General features: G+C 38.9%; 1 protein-coding gene across 2 annotated transcripts in view; it reads right to left on the reverse strand.

Annotated features, from left to right (window-relative positions):
• The window catches only part of RABEP1 (rabaptin, RAB GTPase binding effector protein 1), a 51,952-nt gene that overhangs the window by 18,530 nt on the left and 18,701 nt on the right, over nucleotides 1-14,721 (reverse strand). For both annotated transcript variants that reach the window (XM_030472246.2, XM_030472247.1), the window contains 5 exons: nucleotides 12,906-13,034; nucleotides 10,614-10,817; nucleotides 9,207-9,367; nucleotides 2,905-3,024; nucleotides 318-453 (listed from right to left, as the gene is read on the reverse strand). In XM_030472246.2, the coding sequence (XP_030328106.1) occupies nucleotides 318-453; nucleotides 2,905-3,024; nucleotides 9,207-9,367; nucleotides 10,614-10,817; nucleotides 12,906-13,034 (750 nt within the window). The remainder of the gene's footprint in view (nucleotides 1-317; nucleotides 454-2,904; nucleotides 3,025-9,206; nucleotides 9,368-10,613; nucleotides 10,818-12,905; nucleotides 13,035-14,721) is intronic.

Genomic DNA, 14,721 nt, shown 5'->3' on the forward strand with positions numbered 1-14,721 from the left:
ATGGAAATAATGCTCATAATTGTACGTAAATAAAGGACACCAGTAAAATCACTTGCAGTACTCTAAGAACTAAGCAGAAATTCAATAGCATCCCTCAAGAGAATGAATGGCTCTGTTGTTTTTCTCCATCATAAAAGAACTCCACATTCAACTCTTCTGCAAACATTTTAAGGGCTTTCACATTTAGAAGTACTGCTTCCTCCCCCCACAATTTCCTTAAATCCAATTCAAATTAGAAATCAGAAAAGAATTAACAGCTATGTTGGGTTTTGCATCCTTAGTGTAAAAGAGGCAAAGGATTCTTATTAGATAGATACCTTCATGCAGTTCTTTCCGCAACTTCTCTGCATCTTCTTGCAGGACTGATTTTTGCGTGTTGAGAACAGCGACATACATCTCCAAGTCTGTCCTACATGACTTCTCAGCTTCCAAATAATGGTTCAGTTCTTTAACCTAAATAAAAAGAGGGAAATCTACCATCTCAGTGGGGGACCACACTCAGGCATTTCCTTTTTGTTAGCAGTTACACATCGCCTGTTTGGGTAATGTGCAGGTGCTGAAGGACAAGCTTAATTCTAGAAATCACAAATATTCAACTACCAGTGTGCAAATATATACATGTGCGAATAGTACTTGCATTTATTCATGAATAAATTACTCATTAGAAAAAAAAACCAAACAGTTTCAAACCCATGAAAGACTGCTGCAAAAAGACAGGAGAATCTGTCAATGAAAAGCAATCAGATGAAGAAAGACTGAAGAAATATATTAGGATTTTAAGAGAGGGTTACATAAATATCTGTCAAACACAATGCTCACAGAAATGGATCCCATCTTGGAACAAGGAATGGGTTGAAAGGTTTCTTTATGGCACTATTCAGTTTTATGGTTTGCTGAGCCAGCAATCACAGGAGTTTTTATTTTAAAGGAAACAAAAGTCTTCAGGCAATTCCTAAGTGGCTCCACAGAGCTGCTGCTCATCTTCCTCAACACCAAGTACAGAAGCCACAGACACCAACTCGGAACTCAAGACAGCCCTTTGGCTTTAGCTTGCCACTGATGGTGGAGACAGCTTCTCCTGCCCTAGGACACCAAGTCTTCTATCTGCTAAACGCCCTTGGAATGGAGAAATCTGACTCCCAGAGAACAGCCTTTGGGAAGGACGGAACAGGAACGGGGGGGGGGGGGTGGGTGGAAAAGAAACACATTGTTTCATTAATCTAGCTAAATACTTGACACTGAAAAAATTACATGACTCAGGCAGAAGATGAACCAACAGAAAAGCCAAATACACTGCTCATTCTGCACATCAGTCTCATACCCACCTAGTGATATAAATCATGTAAATAATATCTTGCAGTTTTATAGGGCCATATATTAAAGTACTTACACAACTTCCTGAGTTTGTGCTTAGACGTCTCCTTGCTACATACAATCCAGCAATTCTTTCCCAATAAGCTAAAAAGGTGACTTGAAGTAGGACTATTGGCAACTTCAAACAGAAGGAATAATGATGCAGAGTTGACCAAGGTAAGAATTAAGGGCCTAAGTAATTTTCTTTGGTATGAATCACCATCTAAAGCAAGACTTCTTTAAAATCAACCTCTCAATAAACTAGAAGCATGGACAAAGTGATTATCCCCTTTTTTCCAAGAGATGTGTGGTTGTGTTTTACTAATCCCATAGAATGACACTGTCAGATTTGAGAGACCTGACAGAGACACCACCACTGTTCTGGTCCTGAAACACTATAAATTTTATTCAGGCCTTGCCATAAGAATGACCTACGATTTTTATAACCAAATTCAGCAGAAAAGTTCTAAGGAAAGTTCTAGACTATTCTTAACAAGAAAAGATAAAAAAGGAGAAAACCAAAAAGCATTCTGAGAACAAGCAAGCAAGAGGCAGTTCACATTTCCTCATCTTCCCCAAATTCATCCTGCCTATGAAAAGGAAGTATTATTTGCATCAAGACAAAAAGCAGAACTACTTGCAGAACTGTTATTCCTAGGAACATTTCAATCTCAAAAAAATCTGACCTATAAAGCACAAAGAATCTATGAGGAAAGAAAACACTCAAGCATGGCCTGTCAATCTAGCAAAATATTTTTAGACTGTTAAATGAATTTACACTGTTCTCCTAAGTCTCAGGAATTTATAAGGAAGGTATTTATTCATGTGTCTTAAAAACATCCACATGGTAAGTTACTTTGCAATTTCAGCCTATTTGACTTTCAAATTAAAGTATTTGTTACAGCAAACATCTTCATTTCTGTATAAAACAGTACCTTAAATGCAACTGTCTTACAGTGCTGTGGATATTATTTACCCTTCAGAGTTGATGAGAAAATTCAACAGGGGTTCTGACATACCCGAAGAATACAGGAATGCTAAATAAATCACTGACCATGATTTCTTGGCAGCAATGACCAGTACCCCTTTCTATGAATCTGAGGTTAAGATATAAAAATCCTGGCGATATTGTCTCAGTGTTATGCCCAGGGTTAGAAAATGAAATATATCAGATGCTGGATGGAAGTAGATTATGAGAATTCGGCCAAATCTTCTTGTGGCTGCAAGCCTGACCATAATCTAAAGGCCAGGCTATTGGAGAGGTGCAAAGCAGCTATTTTTCTAGAGCTTTTTCTTTTTTATTACTAGTAGACCTGAAGCCATGGAATGTGAACTAAGCACAGATGACACACACATAACACAACCCTCAAAACAAGAAGATGGAAAAGCATATCTAAGCCAAATATGTTATTTGAGCTCCAGGAGAAAAGATGCATTGCGCTTGAACAGTTTCACAATGCACTTTTTTGTCTCTTACAAAATTTGACTTATCTGCATCAAACTAGAATGATGCAAGATATAAATTAGGATACAGTTGCAGCTCCACCTCACCTTTGATGCTTCTAACTCTTTGATTTTTTCTTCAGCTCCTGTCAATTTCTCCTTTAGTGCTGCAATCTCTTTCTCCATGGGCATCACAACTGAACGCAGCTTCTCAGCATCTTCCTGGGCCTGAAGTTAAGGCAATAAATTATGAATAACACATTATCATAGTTTTCACCACAACAGTTTCCATTATTAGAGACATTTGGAGAAAATCTCTATGCCAACAAAAATATGACAACTTCCACTTTCAATACTTGTCTTACTGCTATTTATTTAGTTCAGCAGTCATCTCTATGACAACAGGCCAATATTACTCCATTCACAGAAGGCAGTTAAATTTTAAATCCATGTATGGATTAGGCCATGAATATCTGTTTTTGAAGAGAATGTTAGTAAATCTATCACTCTTGATACTTGGGAGAAAATTTATGGATCAGGCATTCCAAAATACATTCACTTTTGTTATTAAAGGCCATCACTTTCCTGCTATGTGCTGCCACACAGCACATATAAAAACGTAAAACACAACTGAATGGTGAGTTATTGGCCATTCATTTACTTACAAAGATAAAAGAAAAAGGATCTGCACAGTAATGCATAGCTTAGCTTTGTTCTGCTTTGGAAGATCATTTTTCAACTTTGATGTAGCATCAGGTTTTGGCGTCACCGTACTAAATGTTTCAATACTATATACAAGCAATTTATCAAAACCCCCATGATTTTTCTCAAAGAGTAGTTCTGAATATATCAAAGCAGGACAACAGAATGAGAAGACTGATATAAGGGGAAAAAAGAGAAAGAGCCAGGTAAATATAGTGAGAATTAAAATGAGAAACAGCATCCAGTGCTCAAATTCAGAATCACACATGTCAATGAGCGGTCCTGACATCCCCGTTTCCTAAACGGATGCACTAAAACCTTTCCAAGTGAAGGTAACAGCTCCCATAGACTCCACAAGAGCAAGTAGAACACTCAAATATTCACCTCGGCAAAATTCAAGCCATGAGGAATTTAAGCAACCTAATTTGGGTGGATTTATGTGTTGGAGGTTCAGAGCACTCAATTGCTCTCTCTCGTCTACCGGAGGAACTCAGCAGGGGAGGAAAGACTGAAGAACTGTGTCCCAAAGCTGAAGTGTCAAAAAATGACACTTTTCCTAACCTATCAGCAAAGGCAGCCACTAAAAGATAATGTTCATGTCTTGTTTAAAATCTAAACTAGAATCATAGAATGGTTTGTGTTGGAAGGGACCTTAAAGCTCCTCCAGCTCCAACCCCCTGCCACGGGCAGGGACACCTTCCACTAGAGCAGGTTGCTCCAAGCCCCTGTGTCCAACCTGGCCTTGAACACTGTCAGGGATGGGGCAGCCACAGCTTCTCTGGGCACCCTGTGCCAGTGCCTAAGCACCCTCACAGAATGCAGGTCTTTAAGGCTACCCATTTGCCTTTCAGTTTCTGGTAAGCTTTACTGACAACTCTATTCTGAGCAAGACTTTCAGGAAGAAAAACAGACAATATTTTATCCATTGAAGTTTTCTAAACCTAAAATTAATAGGCAAAATAAAACAAGACTGCAATACCATTATACACATGCTACCAGCACCTTGGGCCCTGAAAAGCTTTAAAGAAAACTCTGTAGACTAAACAAAATTGAATTGCTTCATGTTTCATTCAGTTCTGCCACATTGTGTCACTGCTAGTTTGCTTGTCCAGAGAGTACAAATAAAATCCATGAGGAAAGCAAGGGACATCACATGATGCAGTGAATTCAATCCCAGGGACATGTGACAGTGTCACACGTACATACATATCCTGTCACTCGCAGCCAGCAACTCAGCACTCACATTTTTGGAGCAGATGGGAGCAGTTCAACTTCACAGGTTGCTTTACATTTCATTTATTGTATCAGTTCTATTCATTTAATGCTACTTATAGCTGGCTCATATAGACTAAAGATAGGCCAATATTTTTAGGACTGTTAAATAAGCTTTTTCCTCATTATTCATGATAACTGAAAGAATATTCTACCATCAGTCTGATTTCACATGGTTCAACACTGAATATAGAGCAACAAATGCATCCATGCTGGAACCAACCAGTTCAGAGAAAGAGTCAGAAAGGTCTCTGAAAGTAAAATCAGACTGTTGAACAGCAACCAACTGGAAAGGCACAACTGCATCAAATTCCACGTGACAGAGAAGTTACTCTAGCTTTTAGTCCTTGGTAAACAGAGCTGAAGTTTGACACTATGGTTGCAACATAGTGCAAATGTGTCCTTTAAAAACACAAGAAGGGGCTGTGTGTGGAAGGCTGGGGGTAAGGATCTGGATTAAACATCAATGTGATAGTGAGCTAAACACCTTCAATAGCCTCTATCTGCTAACAAAATGAGTGCTGGCCACTAGGCCTGCTTTTGAAGGTAAAGTAATTACTGAGACTCCCAAATTGAGGTTAAAGTTTCCACTCAAACTTCTAATAAAATGATATTATCTATCTCGTTAAAAAATGCTACATAAAGATACTGTCACATGTGGCAAGAGGTGCCACAGCATCTCGTTTCCTGTGTTAAAAGGCGTTATTCAGACTCTCCTAGAGGTGTGATCCTTAAAATCTTTTCTTTCATTCTAACATTTTGCCAAATTAACTTGGCTGTCAAAGAACAAGGTTTTACACATTACCAGCTTCTATTTACTCATCACCTAACCAAAACCAAAGCACCCAAACCACTTCTGCCCCTGCCAAACCCGCTTTCCCCAGCACAGTGGCTGAAGAACACAGAATCACAGAATCATGCTGCAAGGGACCTGCAGACCACAATGTGAAGATGACTCCACAGAGAGAACATGCTAAAAATGAGTCCAGGTCACTGCACAAAACCTTCATGTCTTTTACTGTATACTCCAACCAACCTGTTCAAAAGAACAAAAACCTGTCTGGAGCAATCTCAAGCAATACTGGACCTGAACTTGTTCCTTAAAATCGAGACAAACAGAAAACACACAGACACAGTATGAGAATCTCTCTTTAAAGCAGGAGTAAACCATTTCAAGTTCCTCTAAATCTATGCCACTGTTCTTTATCATTACCAACGAAAGCAGCTTACTGTATATCAGATTTTACGGCCAACTCTGTCACGAAAATCAGATTACTCTCTCCTTCCAATTTCCCCTCTTCTGACTACTAAGCACACTTTTTAACAGGAGGTTTGTCTTTTCTTGCTCTCTCCATATGCAAAATACCTGCTCTGCAGACTTCTGCTACTCAAGAGTTTGACACAACTGTGCTAAGAAGAGGCTTTATATTCATCACAGCTCCAACAGCAAACCAGATCCTTTCCTGAATGGAAAATGAGGTCTGAATTAAACAGGGACTAGTCAAATTTTGCCAGTAGACAAGACTCATCCCCACCAAGTCATTGTTCAGAAGGAGGTCAGTCATTCCCAAGCAGAGAACTTCCATGGAAGTATATGCTGCTATGGCTGGACTGCTTTTAGCATATGTGGTAACAAAAAACCCAAAACCTACCTGGTAGTACAACATAACAGGAAGATAGACTTTTATAAATCACCAATCTGTTTTCTGAAAGCTCAATCACTGGGTAAGATTCCTTCTCATCAGAACAAGGGATTTACCTTTTCTGATTCCAGAAGGGAGCTTTGTAGAATACACACAACTTCTACAGCACAGACATCTTAGAAATCACTGCTTTATGATAAAAACCACAGAACATGCCATTTTCTACAGAGCTTTGGCAATTTGCAACTTAAAAGATATTTACATGGAAAAGCAAAACAGCTGCTTCCAGCCAAGTGCATGTGTTCCACCAGAGACGTTCCCTCCGACAAGAGGATGCTCAAGAATGTCAAATGCCACATTTCCAGGCTAGACTTGGATACCTCCGGCAAAGTAGTCACGATCTAGTAAATCCAGCTCAAAACAGTATGCTTATGAAAACATTACCCTCCTGCTCTAAGCACTCCCAAACTGGGTTAACTAGGGTGCACACTGGAAGCCTGACAGCACACATACGAAAACTGCACAGTCCTGGACTGAAACATATGGCTTGCAAACTTGTCTCTGATTTGTCCATTCTTCTCACCTCACCTCTCACTGAGAATGCTAGGCAATGGTATGGTTTTCTGCCAGTTTTTAGAAATGTGATATATTATCTGCTGGTACAACATCTACTTACAACCCAAAGAGCAAAGTACTTGGAAAAACTCTTTCCAAGTTTATGCCTTACAATAAAATAAATCCATCTTTATAATGGGGCATAGAAAGATGGTGGATAAATATAATATTATTGGCTGGAAACACCATTTTGCATGAGGAATTGATCACAAGTCTTCAAATAGCACATCCCAAGTGATCAAAAAAATTCCTTTCACACTGGCTGCTGAAGCATGAATATTCATTATTTTGCTACCCAAACACAGCTTTTATGGGCTTGGGATTTGGTTGTTTGGTTTTAGGTAAAATTAAATGCCCTTTTCCTAATTTTCATCTAATTCTTAGTCTCCTTGAGGAAAAAATTCACTGGTTTAGTGACAGAGAATAAAAAACCCATGCAAAGCAGTTTAAGTAATTATTTCAAGCTGCACCCTGCAGACCAGATTTCCCCCTCCCACTACAGACAGTACATGTTCCTCTGCTTTACTGTTCTATAAAGCTTTCCAAGCTTATATCAATCAGAGATTAATAAACTGATCACCTTTTTCCTTAGGATCACAAGGGATATTTAGTTCCCTTTCAAAGGAGTATGGTTGAAAATGCTGTTTATCTGCTACACTACACTTCTAAATGCTAACTGGCACACAATAAAGGCACCAAGCTTAGGTGAGCTGCGCTGTCATCTGAGCAACTTCCAACTCCAACTGTTACATGATCAGTACATTCAGATTTCAAAATAACAATAATAAAAAAAGAAAGTGCTGAGATTTTTGTTACTGGAAAGAAACAGAGAGATCGTTTTCTGAAGATTCTGTTGGTAATGCACTGCCAGGACTTTTACACTATGAACTCTGCATCTTCTGGGTTGTTTCTACAAGACTCACCACACTGCTCCAGTTTTGAACTTTCCTTCCTCTTAACAGGGCTAAAACCTTCTCTCAACACTGGCAAATAGGCTTTATTCTGACTCCCAATCCTTTGACTCTACTACCTTTATAAATCAGGACTACGTGAGACTACTTGGTCTCACCAAGTACCAAACAGCAATTATGCAGCTAGAACTAGCAATGTTCAATAATTCCTTTATAAGTCTCAGAAAAAGAATTCCATTTTGCAACACTAATACTTATTGTTTGTTATAATATAGTAAAAAAAGGTAAAATACTTATATGCAATGTTTATGTGATATTTAATTCTGCATTTCTGCTGCTGGCAGCAAGCAGAAATAAGGACATGCAGTGATGTGGCAGATTATCAGACGTTAGCCTACGCCTTCACTGCATATTGGATCATTTCTTACATTGAAGTTGTCTTAGATTACCTTGAAGACTACCCTAAGCTTGCTGAGAAGACAAATTCACTTAAATGAAAGTTTTTTTAACATGATAAAGATTCCAAAACAGTGATCTATTATGAGAGGTTCAATTTCCTTCCTGCCTGAAAGAGAAATACAGCAAATCTTCATCCTCCACCAGGAAAAAAAATAAATCCAAACTCTACACAAGACACAATCTACTTCCATGAACTCTTCTAAGTCACAGATCTCTGAACAACAGCGACAACAAAATGTTTCCAAACTCCACAGTAATTATCTTTCATCATCCAGAGCCTGCTTTGTGACAGCAAGGTTCTGCACTTCCTAGGAAGCTACTAGTACTGTGCTGAGCAAATATGACTCACCTTAAAGAAAGACAAAAGATATTTTAGATATAGCACTCATTAAAAACCTCAGAAGAAGATTATATGATCTGAGAAGAGGAATAAAGGTGCAGAAGTGTAAAAGAGATTTTATGATTCTGCAGTCAATCCAGAAAAATCTGAAGAGGGCTTTCCTTGAGTTCACTTGATGTTATGACAAGAAACCTCACAAGGCCTCCTGCTTTTACAAGCTCAAGACCAAACCTTACCACCTTCTCAGGTGCAATCCTCAGAATAAATCCACATAATCAGGTACAACATGTTTATGGATTCAAATTCAGGATTAGGTCATGATGACTTCCTTGAATAAAGAACTGAAAGTTGGCAGAACGAGGCTGTGTGTATTTGTGAGGAACTATGAGCAGGCGGCAGAAATGAACTCATCCATAACACCACAGGTGTATATTGAAACAGAAATTGAAAACCTAGATTTCAACATACCTTTTTCATTTCATTTTCTAGGTTTTCTTCCTCTTGACCTTCAGACAGTCTCCTTCTTAACTCTGCTATTTCCCGTTCCACATTTTCTCGATACTGATTCCACTGAGCTCGCTCCTGCTCCAACCTGTGATGATACTGGAGCTCATAGTCACGAACAGTCTCTATAAAACAGCATTTTCAAAACTTATTTTCAATGGAAGTTAAAAACCAGAGCCTTAGGAACTCTACCTCCAACCAGTCAATGATTTATCATAATTGATCAAAACTAGGACAACTCTCCCTTTCTCTTCCCTTTGACTCTTGCTTCAAAACCCAACTAACAGAAGCAAAAGATCCAAAGGAATTGCATCTCAATTTGTACCACCACTAGAACAGAAACAAGCCTCCAAAACTGTGTAACTCCTCATTTCAAAATAACATACATTTCTATCATCTTATTTACCAGCACATTTGTACCTCCAAACACATCATCCAAACAATCAAACCTCTACTTACTTACTCCAAAATGCAAAGGAACTAGAACATCTCATGTAGCTTTCATTTCCCTAATATTACCCCTTCAGGTAAGGAGTTGTCTTTGTTCACACACAGACAGCAGCTGGCACAACTGTACCTTGATCTAGGTTCCTGTATCTATGTAGATCATAAATAAACAGAAACTTGTGTACTCAATATACCTGAATATTTGTCTTCTCTGGGGAAAAGCATAATCAGGTCATGGAAAAACTGCCTACAGCCAACAGGTTGGAGGCTCAGGATACTGTGGTCTTGTTTGTGAACATTTAAGAGCAGCCAGTTATGGCAACAGTCTGTCCCCAGTTTACATCCTGCCTTCTGTTCCTTTCACACAGTTTGTCTCAGAAACATCAACAGCTGTGCAACATGCAAACATAACAAAGCACAGCTCAAAACTGTAAGGAAAAAAAAAAAGACCCACAACTGATATAGAGCAGCATGTTCAGTCACTAGCCTGGGGAAAAGTCTATGTGATAGTACTGGAGGGACACTTAACTGTCTGACAGCAGAACAATGTTTACACACAAGGAGAGAAGAGAATCATGCTGCCAGCCTAAAGCTGTTTTCAGACTTGTCAAATTACATTCATTACACTTATCTTCATGGAATGATGAAGTATCACACTCATAGTCCCTCAAAAATGCTTTGCATATATGTGGGAGTTCCCATTGCCATGATTCCTTCTAAATTCTATCCTCATATTAACAGAAAAGAACCACCAAGCTCCTTTTCACAACTTAGGAACTATGCTTCATCCATTACTTCTGTAGCCAGGTTTTGCCAAGCCATGAAAAGCAGCTATCCATGTTCTGTGCAAGAGCAGGCCCAGAGCACTGAATGCCTACTAAAGAGGGGCTTCATCTTGGTGGCAGCAGCTTGCCTGGTTGTTACCTTTCATAATAGCTTGTAGTGAAGCTACTTCTTCTTGCCACTGTCTCTTCACCTCATCGATAGCTTCCTGCTTTGTATTCTCAGACACTGTAGCGATAGCTTTGATGTTCTCCATTTCAGCATGAGCCTCCATCAGCTGGGTCCGCAGTTGTCCCAGATCATCTTGGGCTGCTTGCAGCACTGCATTTTGTCTTTTCAGGTCCTCTGAAAAGAAGTGTTATTTACATTTAGTTTGATTAATAAATTCAATATGAAGAGTATCCATAGGTGCTATGGCAAGGAACAGTGCTCTAACAAGGGGGTGAAGGAAGCACTGATATTAAAGCATCTACCCATAACAACTGAACAAATATTAGCAGGTACCTTTAGGGAACATTCCTTCCTGACTTCGCTTGCCCTTGCCTTTCATTAAACAAGTACCTTCTCATGGATGCAGCCAAAAAGCAGACACTGTAGATATAACCTACAAATCAATACACTGGATGAAAGCGAACTGTGCTTTTAATTAGTTCATTATTATTTAACTCTAGTAATTAATCTGGAAAAGATAAGAAGAACAGACAAGGAAACCAGTTATTCCCTCACTTTTGGCACCAAAATGGTCCTGAATTTGGATAGAACACTTCATATTTCTTGAACAGAAACACTCTGTGACCACTACCTGGAGCCCACAGAAGAATTTGCGCTTTACCATGGCTTTGCTAAAACTGAGCTTCTACTAAAAAAGGGATACATTCAGTGAAACATCCGCTACTTGTCTAATTGTTGCAACTACAATAGAAATTAGACTAACTTCACATTATCTTCCTGAGTTTTCAGTTCATCTGAAGCAAAAAGCTCTGGAAGAGATATATTATACAATTGACTCCAAAAGCACTAACACAAAATAAAGTTTTATGCCCACATAGCCTATTTCAATGGCAATCACTTTTAGCAGAAACATCTGGCCAGTGTACAACAGACACCAAGTTATCTCCATGTCTTTTCCTCAACGCCAAAAAGCCTTATCAATCCTGGTGCCCCACACCTCACCTCTTGAGAGACAGATTGGAACCCAGAGCTAATTGGGTACTCAAAAGGGCATTAACTCTCATGTAAAACAAAACAAAACAGGATCATATAGTATTCATATTACTTAGTTTTCAAACAGTATTAACAATAGGTTGCAACAGTCCCAATGTACATTTAGGAAAAGGTCTTGAGAACAAGGAGGGAAAAAAGCTTGGGAGGGGGAGAGAAAAGTAATTGCTTGTGTATTCTCCTCTGGTATCCTTTCACCTTCAGTACATGTGAAAGTTGGATTGTTTTTTCCATCACAATTTATTTTTATTTTCTATTTTTTTATTGTTCTGGAAAGGGAGAATTATTGCTGATCTCATCAGTAGTGTCTTGTATCTTAAATTTCCTTTTATCAAGCTGCTAGAAACGCAAAGAAATGGGCCTTCTGTATGATCTGATCTTCATTATGCCTGTTGTATTTCTGCTCTCATAAGCTTACACAAGCAGCTGCAGTCTTAATGCATTTTTTTTTGGCTCGGCTTTCATATGTTAAAGACAGGAAAATCATCAGGATTAGAAATAAATCAATTTGGCTCTCAGAACAACAGCTATCTCTGCTCTCCAATTCTGCATCAGATATTTGAGCTCATATGGTTCAAATTTTCCTCTGAAGAGTGTTATTGAAATAGATGCCCTTGGCCAGTATTAAAATTTTTATGTTTGTCTGCTTATATTCTACCTCAGATGGAAATTTAAGACAAATGAATATATACTAAAAAGCTAGGCACAAAGCACAAACAGCGCACCATCTAAACCGCATCTTTCCACTTACCAGATCAGCTGCTGCTCACAGAGAACGAGCACACCATGACTTCAGCAAGTGAGTACTAAAATTCAGTGGTGTTTTTAAGTGTACATCAAGTTACTCTGCTGATTCCTATCCATGCAGGCAAATTGAACCCTAAAAATTCATTCTAGGAAGCTAAGTAGCCACCTGCTGAATTTCACTCGGTGCTTGTTTCTTATGTTCTTATTATATCTGTGTAAAAGACTACTGTTACTTTTCTATTTTTGGCAAATCAAACACAACAATGCCTTATCCCATTAACCATGCTGGATATCCTAGTAGAAATCCCCCTTAAATCCTGATTATCCTTAAAGAAAGAAAGTGGGTGGTGTGCACAGGCAAATGGGGAATAGTAGTTCGCCTTACAAATGTTATTCTTCATACAGGAATTATTTGAAGATGAAGTTTAATAACCTTTAGAATAATTCAGAGAATTGAGAACTTACCCTCCTTCGCCAGGTATAACTCCTTAAATTTTGCTCTCTTTTGATTAAATTCTTGCTCAAGCTGCTGCTTTGTGCGCAGAAATTCTGCATTGACCTTTTCCAATTCGGCTACCCGTTGTAGAAGAGCAACTGGAAATGAAACAGAAGATAAGGTACATCACTAACAGGGCATCCCATTCTGCAAGCTTCAGGTTTGGGGCTTATCCTTTTAAAAATGTCTTTACTCATTAGCTCAGCTGTTGCCCCATGATAGCTCAGGACAACCAGTCACAGTCCTCTAAACAACAAAGGAAGACAAGTTGTCTTTGTCTGTAGCACCAAATTGTAGACATCTTCACAGCACTAGAGGCTGGGAATTCTGCAGAAAACTATCAACCTCCCGCCCAAACCCCCTGCAATTTTCTATATACAATGAAGGATGAAATGGGAAAAAGCCAGTGCCAGAATTATTTCTATTGGTGCTTCTTTCCAAAATGTTGGTAATTTAGTCACAGGGCATAGGAAACCTGTGTGAAGGCTGCGCAACAAAGCACCAATTTCTCAAAGATGAGGTGAAAGAAAAGAAAGTGACTGCTCAGCTAACAACTACGGAAGAATGAAGCACAGAACAACCCGTAAGCTGAAAAATAGCTGCCATTATCTTTCCTGTCCCCAGTTCTGCATGTTCACCAAAAGGAGGTGAAACAGACTCTACTCAGTAAGATCAAACTCTCCTCACTTCCAGCAGGTAAAACTCCCCACGCTACTTTCCACTATTCACCGCATTAGCACTTGATCTGGTGGTACAACAAAAGAGGGAACAGTAGAAGTCCACAAAGCACCTGAAGATTGTTACAATGCAGTTATTACTGAAGGAAACATACAATACCATTGTATTATGCTATAGAGGTCCCACACAACCACCAACTCTGTGATACTGATCTTTGTGTGCAATATTAACTGCTTTGCACCTCAAGAAGTATAAGGTCTGGTTTAGGTACCAGACAGTTTTATACTGCACACCTCAGAAGTCAAAATTCAAACATGAAACAGAAGCAAAAGACAGATGAGCTAGAACAAAACCCATCTCCATGGTGCAATGCACTGAGCAAATAATGTTCCTCTACACAATTCTCTATCTGTTCTGCAAAAGCATTTTATGGACATGTTCCAAATCTGTTGTGCAAAACTGAATCTCTTCTTTTGAGTTACAGCTCTATATAGCACAGACTAGATACATAAAATACTGATCCATCAGAAGTGTTCACACAGCACCCAACATGCTTCCCACCAAAAGCAAGTAGTGACAACATAGTACAAAGGCTGCACAACTTCAGCATCAAATGCTTACTTACAAACAGCTGGAACTAGATCTAGAGCTTACAGTGGTAAAACAATGGATGTTCAATGCCACTGAGATTGGGCGAGTTATATTTTTTAGAACCTGGTGACTTAGAGCAGATACAAACAAAAGGACCTTTTAAAAGCACAGGTATGTTGTACCAATTGCTGGTTATGAGGGCTTATGGTATTACAAAATATAGTATTATATCTGACAGATAAAAGATATATGTAGATACAGGACTAAGGAAATTTTAGCGTTGCTTTTCTACTGAAATCCTTATTTATATATTTTTTATTACCTTAAATATCAATACATCAGTTTTTCTGGCCAGCGACCCCTACCTGGATAGTGCAAAGCCAACTGCAGAGGAATATTCTCCATAAAATAAAAGGAACCTGTAGCAAAGATGACACACTGAGACCAAAGCTTCAAATGAGTTAAGAAGATGGCTAGATCAAAACCAGGGAAGCAATAGCACACATGGAGCCAGGT

This window comes from Strigops habroptila (genome assembly GCF_004027225.2).
Source record: "Strigops habroptila isolate Jane chromosome 13 unlocalized genomic scaffold, bStrHab1.2.pri S16, whole genome shotgun sequence".
Classification (NCBI taxonomy): Eukaryota; Metazoa; Chordata; class Aves; order Psittaciformes; family Psittacidae; genus Strigops; species Strigops habroptila.